General features: G+C 38.9%; 2 protein-coding genes across 9 annotated transcripts in view; one reads left to right on the top strand and one right to left on the bottom strand.

Moving 5' to 3' along the window:
- The window catches only part of ZBTB25 (zinc finger and BTB domain containing 25), a 34,713-nt gene extending 10,605 nt beyond the window's left edge, over positions 1–24,108 (top strand). The window contains exons 2-7 of one of the 7 annotated variants that reach the window (XM_059890567.1): positions 2,514–2,693; positions 5,694–6,637; positions 11,715–11,749; positions 16,871–16,916; positions 18,683–18,742; positions 21,370–21,458. In XM_059890567.1, the coding sequence (XP_059746550.1) occupies positions 2,514–2,693; positions 5,694–6,637; positions 11,715–11,749; positions 16,871–16,916; positions 18,683–18,735 (1,258 nt within the window). In that variant the 3' untranslated portion in view covers positions 18,736–18,742; positions 21,370–21,458. Of the gene's footprint in view, positions 1–2,513; positions 2,694–5,693; positions 11,679–11,714; positions 11,750–12,968; positions 14,404–16,115; positions 19,850–21,369 lie in introns of those variants that run through there. The other 6 variants (XM_059890570.1, XM_059890568.1, XM_059890571.1 and 3 more) reach the window with 6 other exon arrangements.
- On the bottom strand, positions 17,699–26,342 carry AKAP5 (A-kinase anchoring protein 5). 2 transcript variants are annotated; one of them, XM_005211928.5, is made up of 2 exons: positions 26,262–26,342; positions 17,699–23,680 (listed from the first exon to the last, which is right to left on the bottom strand). In XM_005211928.5, the coding sequence occupies exon 2, from the start codon at positions 23,420–23,422 to the stop codon at positions 22,136–22,138; it is 1,287 nt and encodes a 428-aa protein (XP_005211985.1). In that variant the 5' UTR covers positions 23,423–23,680; positions 26,262–26,342; the 3' UTR covers positions 17,699–22,135.
- Between the last annotated feature and the right edge of the window lie 784 nt (positions 26,343–27,126).

Below are 27,126 nucleotides of genomic sequence, written 5' to 3'. Positions count from 1 at the left end.
CTTCTTAAGGGATATATGGGACTTCCCTGGTGGCTCAGATGGTAAAGTGTCTGCCTACAATGCAGGAAACCCGGGTTCAATCCCTGGGTTGGGAAGATCTCCTGGAGAAGGAAATGGTAACCCACTCCAGTATTCTTGCCTGGAAAATCCCATGGACGGAGGAGCCTGGTAGGCTACAGTCCATGCAGTCACAAAGAATAGGACATGACTGAACGACTTCACTTTCACTTTCAAGGGATATATACATATGCAGTAGAACTATGATGATGTACAAGAGAGTCATGAACACTAAATCAAGATGGTGGCTGCCTTTGGAGGCAAGGAGTTGGGGGTGGTAGGGGATAGACTAAGGGAGAGATGCAGTGGTTTTCTTCCCTGTTTGTGATTGTTTACTCTCTATGCCTGGGGCCAGGTGGATGGGAGGTGGGTGCTTGTTACATTGTGCTCTTTATCTACTTATCTGTTTGAAATACTTCAGCATATTCAAACATGATAGTTCCCCCCCCCCCCACCCCGCCCTTAACTCCCTGTTCTCTAGTTTTCCTGGCAGAGGTTTCTTTGAACCTTTCCAGACATGTGTACATAAACAAGAATATATTTATGCATAAATTCTTATCCCACCTTTAAAAATAAAACAACCACTCTACCACTTTTTCATAAATAGTAGTCTTCTCTACACAATTTTACATTTTGCTCCTTTTTAACTTAATATGTATTGGAGATTATTCCATAGTAGTACATTAAATACGTGGTTTTAACAAAAATAGCTCTAACTTTTTATCAGTAATTGCTTTTGTCTTTACCAGTTTTAAATGTTTATTTTGCTGTGTCACATTTGCTTAAGTAGCAGGAATCTGGGTTTCTCCCTGATTCTTCTTTCCAGGTATTCCTCTGAGACTTCCCAGGGTACTTGATGACTGTTCCCTCTGCTCCTTCAGTTGGTGGGTTGTGTCTTTTTCTGGGAGGTGGAGAGGGAGGACCCTGGGGGTCTGGAGTCCAGTGCCCAGGTTTGAATCCCCAGCTCTGCATCTCACTAGCAACATGATCTTGGGTCAGTCAACTCTCTGTGCTGATTGTTTCCTCACCTGTAAAATGGATTGATTATTTCCTTTCTCACAAAATTGTATTGAAAATTAAATGAATGAAAAATTCCTGACACACAGGAAACATTATAAACTGTTGATGATTTTTATTATCCATCACTCAGCATTTTGCAGCCCAAGCTACTGCCAGTCTCCAGACAGCTAACCCCCCACTCTTATCACTGACCTCCTTAAGACTTTGATCTGTCTGGTTAGTGAGAAAGCTTCATTCTTTTTTTATGCTATGCTAAGTCACTTCAGTTGTGTCCGACTCTGTGCGACCCCATAGACGGCAGCCCACCAGGCTCCCCCGTCCCTGGGATTCTCCAGGCAAGAACACTGGAGTGGGCTGCCATTTCCTTCTCCAGTGCATGAAAGTGAAAAGTGAAAGTGAAGTCGCTCAGTCGCGTCCGACTCTTAGCGACCCCATGGATTGCAGCCTAACAGGCTCCTCCGTCCATGGGATTTTCCAAGCAAGAGTACTGGAGTGGGGTTCCATTGCCTTCTCCCATTCTTTTTTTAGGACCTGCTCTTTTAGGGAAGGTTCTCCCAGACCCCAGTGATGCCCTTTGTACTACAGCTGCCTTCTCTTTGAAGCACTAGGGCTCTGCAGAGTTGAGGTGGAGAAGGTGGACGGAGAGGATGGCAGAGCCTCCGGCTTCCAGGGTGCCCTCACATGTTCTTGCTGCTCTGCTCACACTAGGCTTCTCCACCACAATTCTTTTGCATGTTCTTCCCAAGGCATGATTTTTTTTCCCCCTGAGACCAGTGGTCCCATCCAGTATTCTACTTCTTTGGAAACCTCCATGCTTGTATGTGTCTGAGTCTAGTTAAGGTCAGGGCTTAGGTTCTTTCCCACTGGGCTCCAAGCCCCATGTGGCTTGACATCTATTTTAAGGGCTTCTGTGACTGATAAGTTTCCCAAACTTTATATGATAGTTAGGTGGCCAGTTCCCCTGAGTACACAGAGGATCCCTAAGGAGCAGGGACAGCTCTTGCCTAGCCAGGACACACTGTAATGTTATTTAGAGTCGACATTTGAACAGTAGTTTCCTTTACAAGGTGCTTTTCACGTAACTTATCTCATCTGGCCCTGAGGCAAAGATCCGTACCTCATTCCCATTTTTGCCAGTGAGGAAACTGAGGACTAGAACACTGAGGTCACATAGATAAGAAAAGGACAAACTTCCTCTTTCACATCTTTGCACCCACAGCAAGTAACTTTCTTACCAGATTTTAAAAAGGCCATGTGTTACCTGTTCAGTACAGTTGATATCAGTTATCATAATTTAATGTTAGCTAAGTTCAGGGTTAGATTAACAGTATTGAAAACTTGAGTAATTTCATTTAGATTTAGGTCTCCCTGTCCTCTGTAGGTTTGTGTGAACAATTTGGTAAAAAAAAAACCAACTATATTGTCCTTTTTCTCAGAGCCACAATGGACACAGCTAGCCATAGCCTTGTTCTTCTGCAGCAGCTGAACATGCAGCGAGAATTTGGTTTTCTGTGTGATTGCACCGTTGCTATTGGAGACGTCTACTTCAAAGCCCACAGAGCAGTGCTTGCTGCTTTTTCTAACTATTTCAAGATGATATTTATTCACCAAACAAGGTAAGGAGGTGCTTTTGTAAATCAGAAGAATTTTTAATACCGTGATATAGCTAAGCTTTATTATAACATCATTTTTGGGTATTCTTTTTTATGGGATCACCTTAGGAAATAATAAAAAATTATCATTTTTTTACACATCTGTAATTAAGCTCTGTATAGGATCCATGGTGGAAGATAAGAATGAAAACAATAAAACAAGTTTATTTATTTGTTTAATCCCATAACCAACCACTAAGCATTTATCTAATGTAAATTCTACCGTTATCCATACTTTTTTTTAGAGAAAAAGAAACTGTGATTGAGTTATTAAGTAACTTGTCCATCTAGGATGGACAGCTAATAAATGAAAATAATAAATGAAACTCAAATGCAAATCTGTGCTCTTAGTTACTAAGTTTAGTTGATTTCTGTTCCTTAATATTTTCATAGCAAGATTTCAGTGTCATAACTCCACCCACCTGGTGCCGGCAGAGGAGCCCTGCCGGTGGGCAGCAGAGTCTGTTCCACCCTTCTTTCCTCTCTGGGCTCTGCCTCTCTGCGGGCGGCGGTGTCCTCAGCCCCAGTTTCTGTGGCCCTGCCGCCGAATCCGACCCTGGGTCGAGTGGCGCCGTCCCCACAGAGGGAGGGCCGATATTCCATATTGTAATTCAAAGGTCATTTGTTTCAAATATTTTTTAAAAATTTAGATTAACTCAACATGATAGGTAGAGGGGTATAAAATGGTATCCAGATTCTGAGCTTTTGGTAAAAAATAGCTTTAATGCATCTTAGGTTAAAAGTGATGGAACACTATGCTTTTTTAGAAGACTTTACATTTGGCATTTCTCTGGCAGTCCAGTGGTTAAGACGCTGTGCTTCCCCTGCAGGGGGCGCAGGTTCGATCTCTGGTCAGGGAACTAAGATCATGGGCCAGGTGGCTTGGCCAAAAATAGAAAATAGACATTTATAGTCTAAGAGAGAGGTAATGCATGTAAGGAAAATAATTGCAGTGTAATTGATCTCTTTGTGCCTCAGTTTCCTTCTCTGTAAGACACTAGAATAGTATATCCACTTCATGATGTTGAGAAAAATAAATGGATTAATAATACTAAAATGTTTGGAACAGAGCTTCGCACTGTTAGCTGCTACTATTAATTGTGTGATGTGTATAGTCGAAGTGCTGCACAAAGTAGACTGGAGTGTCAGCCTTATTTTGGGAGGATTAGAACAGGTTTTACAGAGGTTCTGAATCTTAAAGGATCAGGAGGAGTTTTTCAGATGTTATAGAGGAATGCCAATAATTGCAATTGTAGGCAGAGGAAAAAAATGCAAGAAAACATATGCAGATATGAATCAGGCTAGCACATTCAAAAAATGGAGTAAATCAGAATGATTGGTATATATGATAAAAAGGGGAGAGGAGATTAGAGTCAGGGACAGGTCATGGGTAGCCTTTTTTGTCACACAAGTTTCCTCTCCAACTTAAGTGTCAGTGTAGAAACTAGATTAGGAATGCTGCTTTCACGTCAGCCTCGTTTGAGAGCAGTGAGTTGGTTAGCTCTTGAAGCACCTGTTGTGTACCAGGCACCATGCTAAGCTCAATTCAGGAGATGAACAGGTAACTGGCCTGCTCTGTGATATTTCTGCTGAGTAACTAAAATTCCTCATTTAAAAGACCTCTGTGCTGATGTTAAAAAAAAAAACAACCCTGCCACAGACCATGGCAGTGAGTGGGTCAGAGGTAAGAGTGAAACCCAAGAGGGAATCCTAAAATATCAGGACTAAAGAAATGGATTGCTGGCATACAGACTGCTTTCTGATGTGTTGAGGCAAACTTTCGTTTCAGGGAAGGTAAGTCCATCAACTGATTCCATTGTTCCTTGTTATCCAGCCTTTCCCTCAGGTTCTCTTTATCTTAATTTTAACAGAGTGTCTCCTGATTTCTTGTTACACAATTATTTCCATCTATCTTCTGAATTCTAGATTCATATGTGAAAAATTGGGCTTGAGATTAAAGCTTTTCAAAATTACACTTGTGTTCATTTGTGATCTAAAGAGTAGATATATTAATATATTTGGAAGCCAAAATAAGGTGAGTATGATTAAATTCTATATGGTACCAATTCCAATAAGCCCTTTGCAATTTTTAAATTATTTTTTGTTGTGGCAAAATATATATAAACATAAAATTTGCCATTTTAACCATTTTTAATTGTACAGTTCAAGGGCATGAATCATATCCACAGTGTTGCGTAACTATCACCATTACCTATTTCTAAAACTTTTCATCACCCCAGAAAGAAACTAACCATTACATAATAACCCCTCATCCTCTCCACTCTCAAGTTCTCAGTAACCTCTAATCCATTTTCTGTCTCTGAATTTTCCAAATCTAGATATTTCTTACAAGTGGCATCATATAAAATTTGTCCTGTTGTATCTGGCTTATTTCATTTAGCATGTTTTCAGGATTCATCCATGTTGTAGTATATATCAGAACCTGATTCCTTTTTATGGCTGAGTAATGTTCCAGTATACATATATACTGCATTTTGTTTCTTCATTCATCTATTGATGGATAGTTGGGTGGTTTTCTGCTTTGGTTAACGTAAAATGCCATTGGTTTATGGATTTCCATTTGAACCCTTGATTTCAGTTCTTTTGGTTGTATACCCAATAGACTGTTAAGTTCCTTAAGGGCAGGGTATCTGTTTTATTTGTTTTTCTACCTCCTGCATGCAATTTAAGTGCCTGTCACTTAGGAATCACTAAATGTTGAACTAATCAGACTATCTGTGTTTCTTAACTTTAGGCAGTAGATTGAATAAGTGAAGACTTGGTGCTGGGCCATAAATCTGGTATACAATGAAAATCTGAGCTTTTGTTGTTGTGTTTCATCAAGGCAGATTGTCAAATTAGAAGTTAGGAAGAAACTGCTTTAGCCTAAGACTGTATGCTATTAACTAAAAGGCCAACTGGGTTGTTTCATTCTGTGTGGGTCTGTTTTTTTGTTTTTAACAGTGAATGCATAAAAATACAACCAACTGACATCCAGCCTGACATATTCAGCTATTTGTTGCACATTATGTACACGGGGAAAGGGCCAAAACAGATTGTGGACCATAGTCGTTTGGAGGAAGGGATTCGATTTCTTCACGCCGACTACCTTTCTCACATTGCAACTGAAATGAATCAAGTGTTCTCACCAGAGACTGTGCAGTCCTCAAATTTATATGGCATTCAGATCTCAACGACCCAAAAAACAGCTGTCAAACCAGGGCTGGAGGTCAAGGAAGCTCCTTCCAATAACAATGGAAACAGAGCTGCTGTCCAGGGTGACCACCCCCAGTTGCAGCTCTCTCTTGCTATTGGGCTGGATGATGGCAGTGCAGACCAGCAGAGGGCCCATCCTGCCTCCCAGGCCTTGGAGGAACACCAGAAGCCCCCAGTGTCCATCAAGCAGGAGAGATGTGACCCAGAATCTGTGATCTCCCAGAGCCGCCCCTCACCTTCATCAGAGGTGACAGGCCCCACTTTCACTGAAAGCGGTATCAAAATACACTTATGCCATTACTGTGGGGAACGTTTTGATTCCCGTAGTAATCTAAGACAACATCTCCACACCCACGTGTCTGGATCCCTCCCATTTGGTGTCCCTGCTTCCATTCTGGAGAGTAATGACCTTGGTGAAGTGCATCCACTTAATGAAAATAGCGAGGCTCTTGAATGCCGCAGGCTCAGCTCCTTTATTGTCAAGGAGAATGAGCAGCAGCCCGACCTCCCAAACCGGGGTGCCACAGAGCCTTTGCAGATCAGTCAAGTGTCTTTGATCTCCAAAGACACTGAGCCAGTAGAATTAAACTGTAATTTTTCTTTTTCAAGGAAAAGAAAAATCAGCTGTACCATCTGTGGTCATAAGTTTCTCCGAAAGAGCCAATTGCTGGAGCACATGTACACACACAAAGGTAAATCTTATAGGTTTAACCGATGCCAAAGGTTCGGTAATGCATTAGCCCAGAGATTTCCGCCATATTGTGACAGCTGGTCTGACATCCCCCTGAAAAGTTCTCGTTTGTCGCAAGAACAGTTAGATTCGTCCTGTGCCTTAGAGTCAGAACTCACACAAGAAAATGTGGACACTATCCTGGTTGAGTAGCAGTTTCTCCTTCAGAATTTTTATATCAATTCTGAAAAAGGAAATCCACATGTGGTTTTTTATTCATAAATTATTTTCCTCCTCAAGTTCTTTACCATTTATCCATAGTTCTAAGGTTGTATATACTACATCTTTTTATTGTAAAGATATATCGATACATTGCTGCCTAAATGTAACCTTCTAATTAGGGCTGTCTTTTCCTCAGTTAAATCACAATTTAGAAATGAGAAATCAATGTGGAAGTATGGAAGTTTTTTCAGGTTGTAGAATCTGTAAAAGCAAATTGAATATGAAATAAGTGTAATCTTTTTTAAAGAATGTTCTAAACTATCACTTTTGGTTAATGTTCCACATGAATTAAGCCCCTCTGAGGATTATTTTAAAATATTTTCTGCCATATAGGAAATTAATAGTTATATTAGTATATAAATATGTTATAATGTATGAAACATTTGTTTGAGGGTATAACTATACCAAATCATGAATAATTTAAAATTACTGTTTATTTGCTAGTTCTGCAACATCTTGCATGCATGTGTGTGCATGCTCAGTCACTCAGTCAGATACTGGGGTTTGATTCTTTGTGACCCCACAGAATGTCTGACTGTGACCCCATGGACTGTAGCCTGCCAGGCTCCTCTGTCCATTGGATTATCCAGGCAAGAAAACTGAAGTGGGTTGCCATTATGTGATTTTATTTATTTAACATTGAGCATACCTCATTTTCAATAAAAGTATTTTATTTAAAAGAGAGAAAAGGAGAAGAGTCAGAAACACACAAAAACTTAGTAAGATACATACATGTAGTAAGTGTAGATGCCGCCGGTGTTAGAGACAGCAGTTCAGACAGATCTGGTGGACTGACACCCTGGTGGTGTTACCTTAATCTAGTGTTTTCTTAAAGAAATTAAGAGCAGTTTGAGATTTTTATGACAAGAGGTTTATATGAGCTTAAGAGGAAAATGGTAGAATACAAATTATCTTTCTATCCATAGTATCAGAAGATTTTATAGATTGAGTTGATATTAATTTCCTTTACTTTTTCCCCTTTTTAGCTAAGGAATTTATTTTTTAATATAAATTTATTTATTTTAATTGGAGGCTAATTACTTTGCAATATTGTATTGGTTTTGTCATACATCAACATGAATCCACCACGGGTGTACACGTGTTCCCCATCCTGAACCCCCCTCCCAGACATTAATTTTCTAACAAAAACCTGAAAAGGTACCTTTTCAGTGGCACAGTTTTCACTTTTTTTCTGGTACATAAAACCAGCAGAGTAGATACAGTCAGTGTACTAGAACTATGTTTAAAAATCATGACCAGCCTTCCCTCTGTGAGTCAACTTAATTCCCCTTTCTAATAGTGAAACTTACAAAGCTAAAACCCCAGAAAAATTAAAATTGATGGACCGCACGACAGATTCTTCTGCTGTGTGTAGCTGGGAAAAAGCTGGTCAAACTTCACCACAGAGGATAGATCTAAATTGTTTCTGATATATTTAAATTTTAAATACTAGATAGTCAAGAATAACCAAAGAGAGAGGCTTTAGAACACCCTCGTCTTTTTTGTATGTTCCCCTGTTAAATTCTAACTCTCACAAGTATGTTAGTAAATTTAATAAATTTGGTTTCTACAGCTTATAATTTAATTGCATACAAAAACTCTTTAATCTCCCTGATGACTGCACACTTCATAGTTCCTGACATCAGAGTTCCTTAAGTGTCTGAGTTTAGTCAGGAAAGAGCTCAGAGAGAAATCCATCTCATTTTAAGGGTGCAAGGATTTCTCTGAGTTATCAGTGAGTTTAGGTAGATTATGAAGTGGTAAGTTTTTCTTAAGAAGTGAATGAAGAAAACCAATGGGCATTATCTAAGGTGGTTGAACTTCTGTCCTAGAAAAGGATGTGAAGCCTCATGGGGTCAGGATTAACGTGCTAAGAACAAAATCTAAGTAGCTATTGATAGAGAGTCAGTTGTATCAGTCAGTAGTTAAAACAAATGCATTGCTCTTTAGTATCAGAACTTCATATAATCATATTCTTAAATCATTTCAGCAATTATTCAAACTTACGCTGTCCTCAATGACTTCATCACATACGGTGAACACAAATATTAACATTGATTTCATGTATCTTAGGCTATTCTGGATATATTCCCTAGCCTCCTTCAAGTAAAATTTTATTTTTTCTTGTTTAGATAAAAATTTTCATGATTTTTCTGTTCTGTTTCCTTTCCTACTTGGTCAGTCATTAGTCCTTGACACAAAAAGTATGTGTCGCTTAAAGGATGGGATTTAGTGTGCATATGAGTTGTGGATAGGACAGCAGTTCAAGGCAGAGTCTGGATGAGGCAAGAGTTTGCTTTTGGCTGACTGTCCATAATAGACAACATTAACTTAAAGCAGACATTTATCTACTTTGTTGAGTGTTAAGAAAGGAGTGGCTAACTGTATTTTTATTCTTATTCATAAGGTTCTTTTTAATATTAGGAATTCAAAGCAAGTGTTCTTTCCTTCATCTTCATAGTATTCTGTCTGTATTAGGAAGTGGGAAAATGAATACTCCATTTTATAGGAAAAAATCCCCAAACCTGGCTTCCAGAGAGCCAGTGAGTAGTGGTATGGGGAATGATTCCAGTTTTATCTTTTTCATTTGTTCAACAGGAATATTTTAAAAATTATTTTATAATTAATATTGTGCCCTGAGTATTTTTAAAGACATGATTCCTAAGAAAATCTACCTTGTATAAAAAAGTTCCTCCAGCTAAACACTTTAATTTTGACTACATCATTTATAAAATGGAGCTGTTATCTTCGCCATATAGTATGGTCTGCATAATGATTGTCAAACTCTTAAAACTGGAAGTGCTGCGTGCACCTTAGTGTGTCAGGCAAGTACTAAACAGACATTTCCTCTTTGGATCAGCTTAGAGTTTTCCCTTTTTTCTAGGTCCCACAGATAGTTGTTTTCTGGAGGAAAACTGACTGTTGCAGTATTTGTTCTTGTTAGCATATTGTTAAACTCAGTATCTGATAAGTGCAGTCTGCCTTATAAGAAAACCAACATTCTGGATTTATCTCTTGAAATTATTATTTCTTTCTCTGAATTATTATTCACTTTTCCATCTGTAAAGTGTGTGAAAGCAATCCCTACCTCACAGGGGTGTTGTGAGGATTTGTTTTAAAATTGTGGTAAGTTATATCAGAATTATTGATAAAAACCAACCATATAGGGACTTCTCCAGTGGTCCAGTGGTTAAGACTTCACTTCCCAACGCAGGGGGTTCCGGTTCAATCCCTGGTCAGGGAGTTAAGATCCCACATACCTCATGGGTCAAGAAACGAAAACATAAAAACAGAAGCTGTATTGTAATGAATTCAATAAAGACTTAAAAAAACCAACCATATAAAGAAAATTACATTCTGCATTCTTTATGGTTTTAGCGAAACCTTTAACTTTAGTATTCCAACTCATAAATTCTAGAATGTCTTCAGAAGCGGTCATGTACTATTTAATACTCAATAATTAATTGGCAAAATTTTTACTTTTTAGAAATACTCTAGAAACAGCAGAGTTGCTAGAATTCCTATTCTACCTTAGTTTAATCCTAAGTATTTCTCTTTAGCCTTTAACAAGAAAGATAGTAATTCTTTGGCATTATTGGGAATGAAAACTTTCCAAGTTCAATGTTATTGAAAGTTCCCCCAAACATATTTATATATAGGAAAAGGAACAAAAGCAGTTGAGAAAATACCATTTTCATTTCTTTGATGTGCATCATCTAAAAAGTAGATAGAGACAGGGAATAGAGTAGGGATAATAACAGTAATGTATTATGTTCTATCAAAATAGTATTGGAAAAGGCTTCACTTAAAACTGAAGGAAATACTTATTAATCATGGGAAAAGATAGTCTGGAAAATGTATAATTCCATTGATGTTTATTTGCACAGGTGAATTCTTGATATTGTAACTCAGATCCTTGAGAAGTATCCATTTTTTGTCTAATTGAGGTAAAAACTAGGCCGTGTGAAGAAATTTCATAAAGTAACTTGTATCTTTGTATGTTTTAAACTAAATGTAGCTCTGTGGTTTTTTATTATAATTTTTAAATTCCTAAGAATGAAATCTGTAAATTATTATTCTTTGCTGTACTTCTGTATGTGTATGGTTGGACTATCTGAAGACTGGTGAGATTATACAGTCCTTAGCCTGTCTGTCTTAAATGTAAGGAATTACAAACTGTGATTTTTGTCTTCAAGACCTGAAGAATCCTTTGTGCTTCAGTGTGTATCTGTCCACACTTGATTATTTAGTAGATATTGTTCCAGTGCAATTAATGGACTGTCATCAACTCTTCTGTTTTGTGCCAAATAGTCATTTAGTCAGATTAAATCAAATATCAACTTAAAATGCTTTCAAAGAAACTTGGACTTAAAAAATTTAAACCAAAAAAAAAAAAAAGGAAAAGGGAAATTTCCTGGTTGTCCAGTGTTTAGGACTCTGTGCTTTCACTGCTGAGGGCCTGGGCTTGATCCCTGGTTGGGGAACTAAGGTCCCACAACCTATGTGGCACAGGCAAAAAACCCCCAAAACCTGTACAATGAAAAAGGCCCCCTGAAGAAATCTTCAAAGTACTACTAACACATAGTAACATACAATACAAGAGACTGAAATCAATAATATATTGTATGCTTAAACTCTTCCACCTAATGTATTGTGAGTTTGCTTCAGAAATATTCTTTCAGAAAGTTTTGTATTCTCCATTTGGAATGAAAACAGTGAATTTCATGTATTTTATCATGACAAATAAATTAATGTGGCTTGATCATAAACAAAACTTTTTATTAGCTCAGCTTATAGAATGTGTTCTTATTTTACAGCAGTGTCTGCCAAATGTTGTCTTCCTAGTGTTGAGGTAAGTAGTCTCTGTATCAGGTAACATTTTGGATGTGTGATGCAAAAATGCATCAGTGGGTCCAATTCTTGTCAGCAATAATCTGTGTTAATAGAAAAGTTGTGTCCTCATCAAGTGCTTGTCAGCTGGTATCTCTGGAAAGGTAGTATCTAGTAATTTCCTGGAAGTTTCTTGCTTTGCTCCTTTCTCTCTCCCCTTTTTACTATCCCTCCAGTAGTGGAATCTGCAACAGCGATTTTTAGCCAGGATGTATTAATTGGGGTTCTCCAGAGAAACAGAACCACACTGTGCGAGTATGTGTATGTGTCTGTGTTTGTGAGAGAGGGAGAAGGGAGAGAACGAGATTGACTGGTTGATTATAAATAATTGGCTTATGCAAATATGGAGGCCAAGTCCCAAGATCTGCAGGTGGCAGGCTGGAGACCCAGGGAGCAGGTGAGGTAGTTCCAGTCCAAACTTTGCAGCTTGAGACTCATAAAGGCAGGAAAAGCCCACTGTCCCAGCTAATAGGCAGAAGTTCCATTATTCTCAGCAGGGTCAGCCTTTTTGTTCAGTTCAGGCCTTCAGTTGATTGTACGAGGGCTACTCACATGAGAGAGGAAATCTTCACTCAGTCTACTGAGTTAAATGTTAACTCATTCAGAAACAGAGACACGCCCATAATAATGTTTGACCAAATTTCTGGGTATCCCGTGGCCATGTCAAGTTGACACATAAAGTTAATTATCACACTGGGTGATCCCCCCTCACCATGGTGACATTTAGCAGTGTGGAGATATTTGTCACAACCGGGTGGGCTAGAAGAAGGTTGCTGCTGGCATCTAGTGGGTAGATAAATCAGGGGTACTCTGAACATCCTACAGCACAGATTATAGCCCCCACAACAAAGAATTGTCCAGCCAAAATGTCAGTGGTGCCAAGAATTAAATTTCTATTTGTATTAACTTTATCCCATCTTTTCAAAGATAAAAATGTGATTATTAAAAATTGTAGATGTATTAAGCAACAGGACTGTCTAAAATCTACTCATATAATCTTTGAATTAAACAATTGTGTCCCTAATAAGTTCTCTGTGAAATTAAAATGTGATCATAAGTTGTAATTTGTATAAATATTTAATTTGGCCAAAAGGTGGCACCAGTGTACCTTTTAAAAGCCTTTCACAGAGCTTTGACTAGGCTGATAAAGGTCCCTCTAGTCAAGGCTATGGTCTTTCCAGTGGTCATGTATGGATGTGAGAGTTGGACTATAAAGAAAGCTGAGCGCCGAAGAATTGATGCTTTTGAACTGTGGTGTTGGAGAAGACTCTTGAGAGTCCCTTGGACTGCAGGGAGATCCAACCAGTCCGTCCTAAAGGAAATCAGCCCTGAATATTCATTGGGAGGACTGATGCTGAAGCTGAAACTCCAATACTTTGGCCACCTGATGCAAAGAACTGACTCATTGGAAAAGACTTTGATGCTGGGAAAGACAGAAGGCAGGAGAAGGGGACAACAGAGGATGAGATGGTTGGATGGCATCACTGACTCAATGGACATGAGTTTCAGCAAACTCCAGGAGATGGTGAAGGACAGGGAAGCCTGGTGTGCTGCATTCCATGGGGTCGCAAAGAGTCGGACATGACTGAGCGACTGAACTGAACTTTATGCTCAAATTTGGCATCACTATTTAATTCAAATTTATTTAGTACTTAGCTTCTTTGGGATTTTGTCTCACTTTATAGAGTCAAGATTAATGAGAAGCTTCCTAGCATTCCCTAATATATTAGGTACTGAAATATATTGACATCCTGCTTTGATCAAGATGCTCCCAATTTACCTGTATAGCAGCAGGTAACTTGAAAATATCATTTAGTATGCTTCTTATATCAATAATTTCTAAGGATGCTTGTAAGTCTTTAACATTAAGTGAAAGTGTTAGTTGCTGAGTCGTGTATGACTCTTTGCGATCCCATGGAATGCAGAATACCAGGCTCCTCTGTCCATAGAATCCTCTAGGCAAGAACACTGGAGTGGGTTGCCATTTCCTTCTCCGGGGATCTTCCCAACCCAGGGATCAAACCCGGGTCTCCTGTATAGCAAGCAGATTCTTTACCATTAAGCCTTAGGCATTTTAGTCTCAATCACATTTGTTCCTTTAATCAGGCATCAAACTCAGTTTTTAGTGTTCTGATGGGTTAGTAGATAAATCCAGGGACATATGAGTAAATACTTCCTAGTTTCTTACCTTTTGTTTCTTTCCTTCATATGCACAGCCAGTGAGGTTAGCCTGTATATTATTTTCTGGAACTTACTTTATTTTCAACTGTGATTTAACAACTGACTTTCTAAGGGTGTTCTTTTTCCGTCTTCATTTGCTTCCTTCCAGCCAGTTTCATTCTCTGAGTAGGCTGAGACATTCTCTCATAGAGTTCTTGTGCCTTCCAGTGCTGAGTGAATGCAGGCTACCCTTTCCTCTCCACCGTTTCTGCTTGCAGTAGTGCTATTAATATTATCCTCGGGCTTTGTGCCTCATCACTAAATACTTCTCTTACATTTATTTTACAACTGATTAACCAGCTTGGACAATGAACCTGTTTCCTCCCAGACAAATTCTCTTCCAGTGTTAATTTATATAATGTTGAAATAAAAGATCTTCCTTTAAGCTGCTAGAAATCTTGGTGTCCTTTCATGTCAGAAATCTGAAGGAACAGCAGTGCTATGTGAGGGCTGCTCTGTACAGCAGTCCTGGCTCTCTTGGGAAGTGGAGGAGAAGCTTGTGCAAGAAGGAGGCCTTCATCATCTGAAGTCATCTGTTGTATGATCTATGTTATTACTCAGTTTCGAGAAGGTTCATGTTAGATTCTTGCGGACCAAACAGGCCCTTGAGGAATGAGATCTTACGAATTTAGCTCTGCCACATTTTTCTGTAAGGGAAGCCATATGGTACTTAGTCCAAACCATATGTAGGTAAGTATCTAATTCTTAAAAAATAGTTTTTTTGATAACTGGCATTTGTACCAAGTGCCTTGTAGGGAGGAAAATCTAAAGAACCTATGGTGTAGTTCTTTAGGAAAAGGATACAACATTTGCAGAGATAAGAGAAAAGGTTTTGAAATGCAGACCAAAGGTTCCAGTGGAGTGCATCTCAAAAAGATTTTTTTACTGGACCAGTTCTCATTTCCCACAGTGCCCTTCTTTTACATATGTGCACACAGTCCATGCTATGAGCTCAGTGGTACCTGTCATCTATCACAGCATTTCAAAATTTGGGAGGAAAGGCATATAAATGGAGAACACCTTTTTTAAATGCCGAACGTCTCCTGTTTCACTGTTAACCACAGTTTTTCAGATTTCTCCAGTTGATGGTTAGCTTCAGACCCACCATGTAGAGCCATGCAAATTATGCACAATAACACTAGGGGGCGCCACTCACCAAATGCATACTTCTGGCGTTAGGCTTGCAGTTTGCACAGCTGTGCGGGGCAGCCCTGTCTTTCCTTATCCTGATTTAAATGTTCATTTAAGAAGCCCTTATTTTGAATTTCTGCAGCAAGTGACAGTTTTCACTTGTCTAGCCAGGAAATTATATTAAACTAAAATACACAGGTGGTATAAAGAACAATGAAGAAAAAATGAATACTCCCTAGGTGACTCAATCATGTGTTTGTTAAAATTTGTAGAACTGTGCACCTGTAGAACAGGGTGGATTTTACTGTATGTAAATTACACCTTAATGAAGAAAAGATTAAGACCACCCAGATAAATATAGAAAAGTCTTAAAGTTTAATGAGCCATAATGATTATCATTCACTATTAATCCTTCCATGGGTCAGAAGAAAAAAACAACAACCACCATCTAGACATTAAGAGTACAGAGAAAAACTCATGAAACTAAAAAGGTGATTCTGAAATTCACTCAAATCAGACAAATTCCTGATGAGGCTGTGGCACATCTGGATAAAAGATCAAAAACTCAGGTGGAGTTTTTCACCTGAATTGAATTGTGAGTGACCAATTATTTTGGCATTTGGTGCATCTCAGCTTTACACAGAGGACAACTAGTCATTCTGATCAGGGAGATAGAAACATGAGTTTCAGTTGACCTGTTTAAAGGAGAGGTGATACTCTGTTTTTATACTACAAATGGCTGTTCCACATGGAACCTCTGCATTGTAGTTTATATATGAAGATATTTGATTGACTTGAGCATACACGCCTGTAGCTGCATTAGTCATGACTGTGACTGGTCACAGATGTGGTCCAGAAGCCCGCTTGTCACTGTACTGACCAGACCTTCCTGTGACCTGCAGATACCATATGGATTTGGGATTCAAAGGTTTGAGTACAAGTATACAAATGACTGCACCTGCTTTTGTCACTCCTAGATGGAAGAAATGGCCATCCACTCCAGTATTCTTGCCAGGAAAAGTCTATGGATAGAAGAACCTGGTGGGCAATAGTCCATGGAGTTGCCAAGAATGGGATGTGACTGAGCATGCACAAACATCTCTCAGGAGTACAAAATTGGAAGACCTGTTTTTTTGGCCACAGTTATAGCTGAGAAAAGTATAGGAAAAATTTAATCCCAGCCCCAGAATTGCACTGTCATAAAGATCAAGATAGAGCTTCCCAGGTGGTGCTAGTGGTAAAGAACCTGCCTACCAATGCAGGAGATGTAAGAGACGTGGGTTCAGTCCCTGGGTTGGGAAGATCCCCTGGAGAAGGACTTGGCAACCTACTCCAGTATGCTTGCCTGGAGAATCCCGATGGACAGAGGAGCCTGGCAGGCTACAGTCCATAGGGTTGCAAAGAGTTGGACATGACTGAAGTGACTTAGCATGCATGCAAAGATCAAGATAAGGCCAAAAGTCCTATTTGAGTCTAGCCATGAAACAAATTGTGAAGAAAGTGCATCTAGTCTTGTAAAATGCAGAAACTGCTAGACACTGCTACCATTGCTGTTACGATAAGTTAGAGACAGGTTTAAGTTTAGGAGTTTTCCACCCTAGGAGGCATCCTCCCCTCACCTAGGTTTTTCTTAACTGTTTGTGGTATCTGTGCCCAGCTTTGCTGAGGATTTTCTGTGAATGTATAGTGTGCTCATGTACAGATAAATATTTACTCACTCTTTTTTCCTAAGTTCAGAAACTTAGCCTCCAATGATCTCAAGCTTCAGGGAAAAAAAGGTATGTACTTCACAAAGTGATTGGGGGCTCCAGACTTAGCATAAAGGGCAGAATTGCCTGTGAGGACAAGTGTTGCAAAAGGTTATGTACTATTCTCTTAAATTAGAAAGATGTGACTTAATAAAAAATTTTAATTCCACAAAGTGTGAAATATTAAATACCGTATATACAGTGTACATTAACAAGACATTTTACTTCAGAACTAAGTTTAGTTTTAGGACTTTTAAGATGTTATCAACTTTAAATTGATCCCAAGGTTTGGAAAGCACATTCTTTCCTAGAGCCTAATTATTGTCATTGGTCTGTGCTTCAGAAAAACAGGGTTGTCAGTGTTTAGGGAAGAAAACTGGTGTCTTAGTAAACAGAACCTTTGAAACATCCAGCTTTAGCAGGCACCATCTGAATAAGCATTTTTTTGCATCAAGGTTGCTTAGTTATTTGGTAACCATATAGATTATTAACAATGTGTCAGTTAATACAGAAAATACAAGAACAGCAAGAGATGAAAGCAAGTGTACTTCTGTCAGGCTCATAGATGGCATCACAGTCAGAATTGCCCTTTAGGTGGAATTATTTCAGTGAAACTGAATTCAAGTTCAAGGTGTTTTCTTTCTCTTTGCTGGAGGTGGGCTCTTTTAGGCATGTCATCATAAAATCTGGCCAACACTCAGCAGAGCAAAACTTTTGGTGGTGCTAACTCAGTTTCCATCTGTGATCTTTATGGTTTTAGGAAATTAATGTACTATACCATGTTTCTCTTAAAAGACCTGGGTAAATAAACATGAACCAATATCACATTTATTTTATATTAATATTCAGTACATATTATTAATTCAGATTAAAACTTTTTTACAGAGTATTATTTCTTTAATATTTGCATCTGATCCACAGTAATATAGTACTAATTTTAATGAGAAATACAAATTAGAACTTTTGCTTTCATAATAGCTCATCCAATTAACATTTTTACAGACAAAGAACTACTATAAATATGTAACATTGTGCAGGCTTTTTTCCTGCACCTGTTCACAAATCAGAAGGAATATCCTTTAAAACTACTTAGAAACCAAATGCTATCAAGCTGCCCCTGTACTTATATGACCATCTCCCCACACCTGACAACATGAATTCCTCTCTTTGGTCTCCCCCGCAGTGCATCACAGTGCTCGTCCCTGTGGCTCTTTCCTTAACCCTGGTCCCAGTTTCAGTTGCTGCTGTTTCCCAGGTTGGGCTTTTCAAGGGCAGAGAGCCTGTCCCCTTTATCAGTGTTTGGGATGTGTCATACCCAAAACATTGAATACATTGAATTCAACCTAAATTTAAGTAGTTGCTTTCTGTTAAATTTTTTGTTAACTAAGGATTACAAAAAAATCTTTTCAAAAATGTACCATAAAATGTACTATATACTGAAAATTCGAATTCTGTATACTAAGAAACTGTAAGTTACACAGTAAAACATCACAGGAATTTGAACCTAAAGAACTCTAAACCTTAAATAAAGATCTTTAAAAATGCAGAAAGGGCAGACAGAGAAGTCCACCCCTAATGTATTGAGTATCAGGTGAAATTAAAAAGCAGACTTCACACATCTGAATAAAGTTGACATTAAGAGGATCTCTTCAAACAATAGGATTCTGAAATCTAACAGTTACGTTAAAAATTCTGCTGTAAACTGTCCCCCCCTCAAATTAATTCTTAAACTATAAAAAATAAGGCAACTTGAAGTTAGAAACTTACAGATGAAGTTAACTCTGGATTTTTTGCAGAAGCCAGATTGGACTGGTGCCCTCTCACAATCTGTATTTCTAAAAGCCTTTAGCAGGAAGGTGAGTCACGCATACTGGTGAAATAACGTATTCTCTCAGAAATACATCAATCGAGTGTCTAAGACTTCACTAAATAGTAGACCAATTAAGATCACAAACTTCGTGCTGTCAAATAGATTATCTTCGAAGAAAATTATGCAGACAGTTTTTCTGAAGAACTCTATTTGTGCCACATGCTTATTGTTCTTTGAGGTGGAGGAGGTGGCAGGGAACCTAATTTCTACTTGAATGTTCTTTTGTTTCCTGCTGCCTTTACTTAAATGTTACCAGGGACTATTTTTATACCCTATAAAGTACTTTGAGAAAATGCTAAGTGGCTAGTGCTACACAAAATAGAGAAACTGAATCCCAGCTAATTGATGAATGTTCATTAAAAGCAGCATTTATACCACAGCAAATTTAAAGGAAAATTAATGTTATTAAATTGCATTTTAAGTGATATTTTAATACTATCAAGTGGATGTGAATTGAATAAGAACCTATTTACATTCACTTCATGTCTTACATATAAGGTCAAATTGCTTAAAATAAAAAATATTTTATGAGAGACTCCTAAGTCATCTGATTCTTGATTATTTCTATAAGAGCAAAACAATTTAGATCATCTTAGAATTCACAGTAGTAGAATTTGGCCATGTAGCAGAATAATCAGATTGAGACCAGTGCATTTCTGGATTCCTTTTTCAAACTGGAATCCTACTTACTTAATTCACCAGATATTCTCAATAGAAAAGATGGAGGAGAAACCATTTAAGAATGAATGCAAATAAAGTACACATTTCATCACAAAAACACTCAATTATAATACATTCTAACCAAATATGTATCACACCACAAAGGGAAGAAAAACAGCAGAAACCTAGGACTACTTAGTCTTAGAAAATATTCATTACACATATTTATCTCACATGTTTTTAAAACTCCCAAATAAATACACCTAAACATTTGAAAATATTTTCAATAACTGGTAAGTGCTATACTTTTTGCTCATTCATGAGAAATTACTAAAAACTTACAATCAAGTATATTGGCTTGAGCCATCCTTGCAGTAAATGAAGGCAGGATTCTTCAAAACTCTGTAAAACGCACCAACTTTAGTCAGTTTTTTTTTAAAAATCGCTCACTTTTAAATATGTAGTTGCTGGTAGCTGTCCAAGTCCATTAGCACCACATATAGTGAATTAAAAAGTATTTTTAGGGAGGATGACTTAGCAGTCTTTCGTTTAAGAGTTATATAATTAAAAGAAATTGATTTCTTGGGTCATGTTTTGAAAGATCCACTTTTCATCTTGCTAAATTGAAGGACTGGTAGTTTCCTTCCCTGCGCTCCCTCCCCGCAAGATTATAAGCATGAAGGGAGGAAAATCTGGGGAAATACTTTTACACTTCAACAAACAATCTTGCTAATAATATCCATTATCTGGTTTAGTTCCAAAGCCACATTCTTCTGCCAGAGGTCTCAATAGGTACTTAAAGGAAGAAACTAGATTCTAAGGGACAAATTAGCACATACTTTCTGTATGCAATCCATAAATAATGCAGGAAGTCACCAGATCGTTTTAAATCATCTAATATACATTCTTTTCTTTAAGAACATACGAATACCTTTAACAAGTACCTTACAACTCAAGTGAAAGTTCTTAGCTATTTCATCTACTTTCAGAGTGACACTGTCACTCAGTAGGGGACTGTACAATGTGAACCCTGACCTGTGAGGTAGGGAAGTGTATTGCAGTCTTATGGCTATTTCACACAAGGAAAGGCTGAAACAATTACTTTTTCAAAAAATATGGCAATCACTGAGATCGATGATTTAAATAACTAAATAAAACACTAGCCCTTCTTGCTATATTAAGTTCATTTTTTTGTGTAAGGGATTAGCTGGACTAAGTACTGATGAAAAAGTAAATTTTCAATATTCATGTAAAATGTTTACTGGTGTCTCTCAACACATAGGCACAATGAAAGAATACTACCATTTAAAATATAATGTACTTTAGTAATAACTTTCTACTTTCTATTCAGCTATGTATTTGGCTCATTCTTGAGCAAGCATGAGTAATATTTTCATTAAATTATTGTGATTTCCTAATAAATCACAATCCAACCAGTCCATCTTAGAGGAAATCAGTCCTGAATATTCATTGGAAGGACTGATGTTGAAGCTGAAACTCCAATACTTTGGCCACCTGATGCGAAGAGTTGACTCATTTGAAAAGACCCTGATGCTGGGAAAGATTGAGGGCAGGAGAAGGGGACGACAGAGGATGAGATGGTTAGATGGCATCACCAACTCAATGGACATGAGTTTGAGTAAGTTCCAGGGTTGGTGATGGATAGGGAGGCCTGGCGTGCTGAGTCCATGGGGTCGCAAAGAATCAGACGCGACCGAGCAACTGAACTGAATTGATTGTGATTTCCTAAGACTTTTACTGCCAGGTTGGCTTTGAATCCACTCTCCCCTCTTCAAGGAGAGATTGATGAATATAGTCTCCAGAGATTTAATCTTGCAAGATGAATCCTGTGTCACCTGTGATTACTTGTTACTTGGGAAGTTTGTCTTCTCCTGGATGGAAAATAACATTCCACTTTTTGTTTTTGTTGTTGCTTTTTTTTTTTTTTTTTAGGTTTTCAGCAGGTGGTCTTGCACAAGTGGATTTACACAGGTCTTTCTGGGGTAGAAGAAAGATGGAGAGGGAAAATGCACTCCCTGTATCCACACCTTTGCACTTGGTAATTACTTGCCTGTTTGAAGTAGTTTGTGAATGGCTTTTGTAAGGAACTTGAGCAAGACTAGAAAACCACTCATGTTTAATCAAACTATATACATATATATTTTGGTTTGCAGTATTGTTTTGAGGTAAGGCTACTGCCTAGGAGTGTAAGTCCTAGGCAGTAGTCTTACTACTATAAATCACACATTCACAAAAACAGTTCACCATATTCATCATTTCAAATAACATAAAAGTGCACTGTAAAAAAAAAGTTGTTGAAAACAGAATGCGATATTAACCTATACACAGTGTTGAACTATCAAAAGGAAACCAGGCTTTGTGACATCAGAGGACATGAAAGAGCTTATGGCATACTGCAAGTATTCATTAAATGTATCTTCTCCCAAGCACTCTAATCTCCAGAAACCATTTTAGCAACTCCCCTGATGTCACTTTTCATTGCAATTTGTACTGACTTCCTCCAATCCAGAAATGGCTGCATTTCAGTGGTAGGGAGGGTTTTATAACTTGATTCATTCTTTAGCACTTGACTTCTAGGTTGGAATCGTGTTGGGTTAAATTCCAGATGCTAAATCTCTCATTTGTTGCTGAAAAAAGAAATGCCACGAATATGTAAAATAATTAACTATTAAGCTTTTGTTTTTCCCTCCCATGATCGTCACTGTAGACGATTGTTTATTGTATTATCATCAGAGGCCATTTCATTAACAAGCTGTTCTATAGACAACTGGATAGCATTCTTGACAAGAGAAGAAGCTGTTTCTATTAAGAGTGTTTCATATTGTTCCGAAGTTCTACCCTCAAAACCACTGTCATTAGCAAAAACCCCTACTTGCTCATTTTCAATTGAAATTAAGAATGGCTTAGGGACATTTTTAGATTTCTTAACATCAAATTCACTGATTTCAGTGTCTGTGATAATAATAGCAATTGGCTCCATTCTTTTGCTTTCTTCTGGTTTGGGTTTTTCTGCAGTGATCTCATTTTCTTGAAAATCCAGTTCCTGGCTCAATTCAGTATCTTTTGGCTTACTCTCCTCAACAACAATCTCTCTACTTTCATGCTCCTTCCAATCTGGTCCACTTTCTAGGACACCATTTCTGGCTTCTTCCAGAATTTGTTGATCTGGGACTGCAGATGAGGGAGGAACTTCAGAACCCACTGGGAGCTCCTGTTCTGTGTCCGAAGCTTCCAATGGGCTCACGTGCTGAGGTTGAATGCTTTGTTTTTCCTCAAGCATTTCAGTATCTTTTTCAAGGATTAGAGTTCCTGTTTGAATAGCAGAATGACCCATATCTAACTCAAGTTCTACTGAAATCACTTTCTCTCCAGGAGAAGTTATGCTGTTGTTCACATTTGATTCACAGACCTCATCGTCCCCTTTTTGTGAGACATCTTCCCTTACATCCTGGGGCGACTTGCTCTTTGTTGCCTGGTCATCTGATTGGGTCTGAGTTTTTGTAACCAGATTTTCAGCCTCTTGGACTTTGACACTGCGGTCTGAGTCTTCTATGATTTTGGAGTGATTACTTCTTTTCTCTCCTTTTGAGAATTTTATGCAGGGAATCTTGAGTCTGGATTTTGCCTTTTTCTTAGAAGGATTAGCATCCTCAGCATTGATTTCAGATTGCAGTTTAGCCTTAAAGGGCTTTTGCTGCTTTGAAGACTCTGACCTTTTCCTGCGTGTTACAAGGCGTTTGATTGAGTCCCAGGCCCCACCAGGGCGCTGTGGCTGATCAGAAGCTCGTGCTTCTGGAGGACACTTCTTTGCTGCATCAGCAGCTTTAGAGCTGGCTTTGGGCTTCATTGCTTTGGCTGCTTTTTTTCTTCTCTTGAAGCAGAGCATCGATGCTTTTTCCTCCTGCCTCTCATCCTGAGGTCTAATTTCTGCTGATCTCGTCTCATCCTTGCTTTCTACTTGTATTTCAGAAACTGTGATCTCCATTTTCACATTACACTTTTCTTCCTCTAGAAAACTATATCGTCTCTTCCTTAGCAGTCTATTATGACAAAAAAGTGGGCAAAAATATCACACTGAGTAAAATTTCTTCCAGATGTAATCATTCCTTTCATCTTACTCCATATGGTCATTTTAGGTGGTTTCTCCAGTTATACAAATGCCTACATTCTCTATTGTAATTTCGCTAATTTCTTCATGAAAGCCCTTTTACTGGATAGATTTTTGTTTTATTTAAGGAGCAACCTGATAAGAGAAAAGAGGGATATTTTATTTCACCATCAGTCTATTGTTTTCTATAGAGACTATTTCAGTTGAATGCATATGATTCTACCTGGCATATTTCCCACATACTAATTTACTGAAATGACTGGAGAATAAAAGTTGGGGTTTGTTTTTGCCCTATCCAAAAGACTTCATTGTGAATTTATTTTACTCTTTTTTGTTGTTGTTGTTAAAACTTCATTTTGGATTACTCTGTAGATCTGTTATTATTTTATCAATTCTGGAGTTGTGCTGTTTCTATGAATTGTTTATGTAATTCTCTGAATTGCAAATTAAGAAACAAAAATCACCATCACCACCAAAAACAATAAAAAACAATGAAGAGCAGGGTGATAAGCAAGCTAATGTAATTTTTTATTACATGCAATAAAGAGTTCTGAAGTTGCAAAGATCTTAGAGATTATTTGAGATTATTCAAGTCAAGCCAGGTGAAAAAACTGAACTCCAGTGTGGGCAGCTGGCCTGTTGAAGGTCTCAGTTAGATGAAGTCAGAGCCAGAGTTAGAACTGAAGACTTTGACTCTCTAATGTTCTTTCCAGTATACCATAAGGTTTCTGTTCTAAAAATGTATGTTCCATGAAGGAGGTGCTACTTTTCATACATGCTCGTGGGAAATTTAACATTACTGTCATTCTCTACTTGTAAATTTGTTTGTATAATTTTAACATTTTTCCTAAGTATCTGCTGTTCAAACATTTTCTATAATGAGCACATAGTTGAAGGTCAGAGTGAATGATGATAAAACAGTTGACATTTATTGAGCAATTCCTATGTATTAGGAAGTGCTAAGCACTTTTATATACATCTCTAATCCTCCCACATTAGAGGAGGTGGTGCTATCACCATCTACAGATGAAGAAATCTAGGCCTAGATAGGTTAAGTAACTTGCTCTAGATTATACGGCTAGTTGATAACAGAGCTCAGATTCAACCCAAGATTGCCTGTTTTCAAAGCTTGTCCTCTGAAACTGGGCTTTAAGAGTTTCATCAGAAAAATGAATTGTTTGGAGATCCTAATCTGCACTAGACTCACTAGTCAAAAAATTTTAAAACTGCTTAATGGTCATGTAACCATAATGTAACCCATCGACTCATAACTGAACCAAGACTCAGAATGAGTTCTTGCTATTTTAAAATCAAGCTTTTGAAATTCTTTGTATTTTATTATCTTGGCTCTGGAACTAATCTGAAAGCCAAAAATAAGTTGATAAGATATGCAATTTGCAAACTAATTAGTGACATAAATATAAAGGTATATTTTAAAATCAATCCACAGAGTGGTATGAGGGTACCAATGAACAGAGATGTGAGGTGGTCACCTAACAAAAATCCTATGAATTTTAGATGGATGTCCTAAAATAAGCAAAGGGACTCTTTCTTTGTACTGTTTTTTGTTTGTTTTTTAATGTAAATCCTTCACTGTTGAAGGTTTATTTGGGTAGCCCCTGATTCCATGAACCATAGAAGGAACTGGAACTCTGAAAATCAGTTCATCATCTAAGTAAATATCCTCTTAGGTTGAGTCTTATATACTCCATTCCTCTGACAGAAAGACAGTCATCCTACAACAATGATGAAACTAAAATATGAACATTTTTACAATGTCCCTCCTCATATGCTTCCAAACACAAGAACCACAGCTGATTATAGCTCTTTAAATCCCCTCCCTTCTTGTGAATTCTCAGCGCCTGAGAGTTTTTATTAACCAGAGGATGTAGAGCCAATAGAAATATCGAAATTAGACCATGTTTAGAAATGTATCATTTGAAATTATCCTAGATTGCCCAAAGACAACTGCTTGAGAAGCTCACTTGAATGTATATCAGATGAAGAAATACAACAAATATCCAAATAAAACCTAACTGAAATGGGGAAGGTGCAGGGCAGCGACACTAAAACTTTGCATAACACTAAGCTGCAACTGATTCGTCCTTAACCTGCGCAGATGGTTTTATCGCCTCGGCAATCTTAAAGTCCCTGTTATAATTTCCTGATAGAACCGCAAGTTTACTGCCACAGAAAATACCCCTCCCCATATTCCCGTGAGCAGAGAAGCAGCCGCTCTCTGGGGAAAGTAGTGAGTCTCTCCCATCTCCCGGTGCTGACGGCGAAGCTTCCTCCTGGAGGAAGGCGTCTCTCCTTCGCCTAGATTGTGCCTTTGGCAGGAGCCAGAGCGCAGGAGAAAGTACTCAAAAAGGAAAATGCTGGGGCGTGGAACAGGTAACCCAGCTTCAAGTTCTCTGCACAATGATAATGGCCAGGATCCCCACACCATATTTCCCCCCAAAAGGGCAAGGAATGAAAAGCTATCAGCAACACCTGCTCCTAGGAGGAGATGTAACACGAAGAGGTGGGCAGACAGAGCCAATGAGGGTCGCTCTGGCTGGAGATGTCTGCGGACAAATGACCTTCCTGATTCTCACCCTGGCCACCTTGGGTGGTCCAGCGGGCACCTCCCGCCTACTCTGCCGCACAGGCGATCAGCGGACCGGACACCTGCCCGCACCCTCTGCCCCGCAACCTCCCCGCCTTCCTCACTTACCGCGGGGTCCCTGGCCGACGCAGGGCTGGACGCCGGGGCACGCAGAAGCCACGGTCGCACCGGGAGCGAGCAGCCCTCTGCAGAGGGACCGCAGCCCCGCGGCGCCCCCTCCCCAGAGCGCGGGGACCGACAGGCGGCGGCACCAATGCGCGCGGAGGGGGCGGGCGCGGGGCGGGGCCGGGCTGGGGGCGGCGGGGCGGTGAGGGTAGCAGATCCAGAGGTCTCTCCATCTAGCAGCTCGCCCGGCCGCTGAGACGCCGACCGTCGCGCTTCCAGCCTGGCGGCAATCCCCGCCGCGCGACCTCACTGGGGCCAATGAGAGCGAGCCGGCAGATGGGGAAGGGACCCGGGTCAAAAGCCTCCTCTATTTTTTTCTCAGAGCAAAGTAGTTAAATCCAATTTTGAATGACACGCATCCCATTATAAATCCCCCCACTGAATATTTAAGTCACAGCATACAGCACATTTTAAAAGTAGGATTCAAAACTTTGCAGTGAACCTTGTTTGGAGAGAAAATGACATTATGTGAATTGAGAGAGAAAGAGAGAGAAAAACAAAACAAAAACCTCATTACACCCAAACCCACTCCTGGGAAAGTTTTGGATATCAAGGTTCACGGCCAAAGGGTTTCAGAACCTCAAGACATAGTAGGCTCTTCTCTCCCTAAGTGTCTAGATGTGATGTGAAGTCGCTCAGTCGTGTCTGACTCTTTGCGACCCCATGGACACCAGGCTCGTCCGTCCATGGGATTTTCTAGGCAAGAGTATTGGAGTGAGTTGCCTTTTCCTTCTGCAGGGAACTTCCTGACCCAGGGATTAAACCCAGGTCTCCTGCATTGTAGACAGACGCTTTACCGTCTGAGCCA

The sequence above is a fragment of the Bos taurus genome, chromosome 10, assembly GCF_002263795.3.
Source record: "Bos taurus isolate L1 Dominette 01449 registration number 42190680 breed Hereford chromosome 10, ARS-UCD2.0, whole genome shotgun sequence".
Taxonomy (NCBI): domain Eukaryota; kingdom Metazoa; phylum Chordata; class Mammalia; order Artiodactyla; family Bovidae; genus Bos; species Bos taurus.
Note: the sequence above shows the minus strand (reverse complement) of the source record. Positions and strands in the feature narration are given on the sequence as shown.

Excerpts from the sequence above, each read along its gene's own strand:
- AKAP5 (XM_005211928.5), bottom strand. The coding sequence starts at position 23,422 with ATGGAGATCACAGTTTCTGAAATACAAGTAGAAAGCAAGGATGAGACG.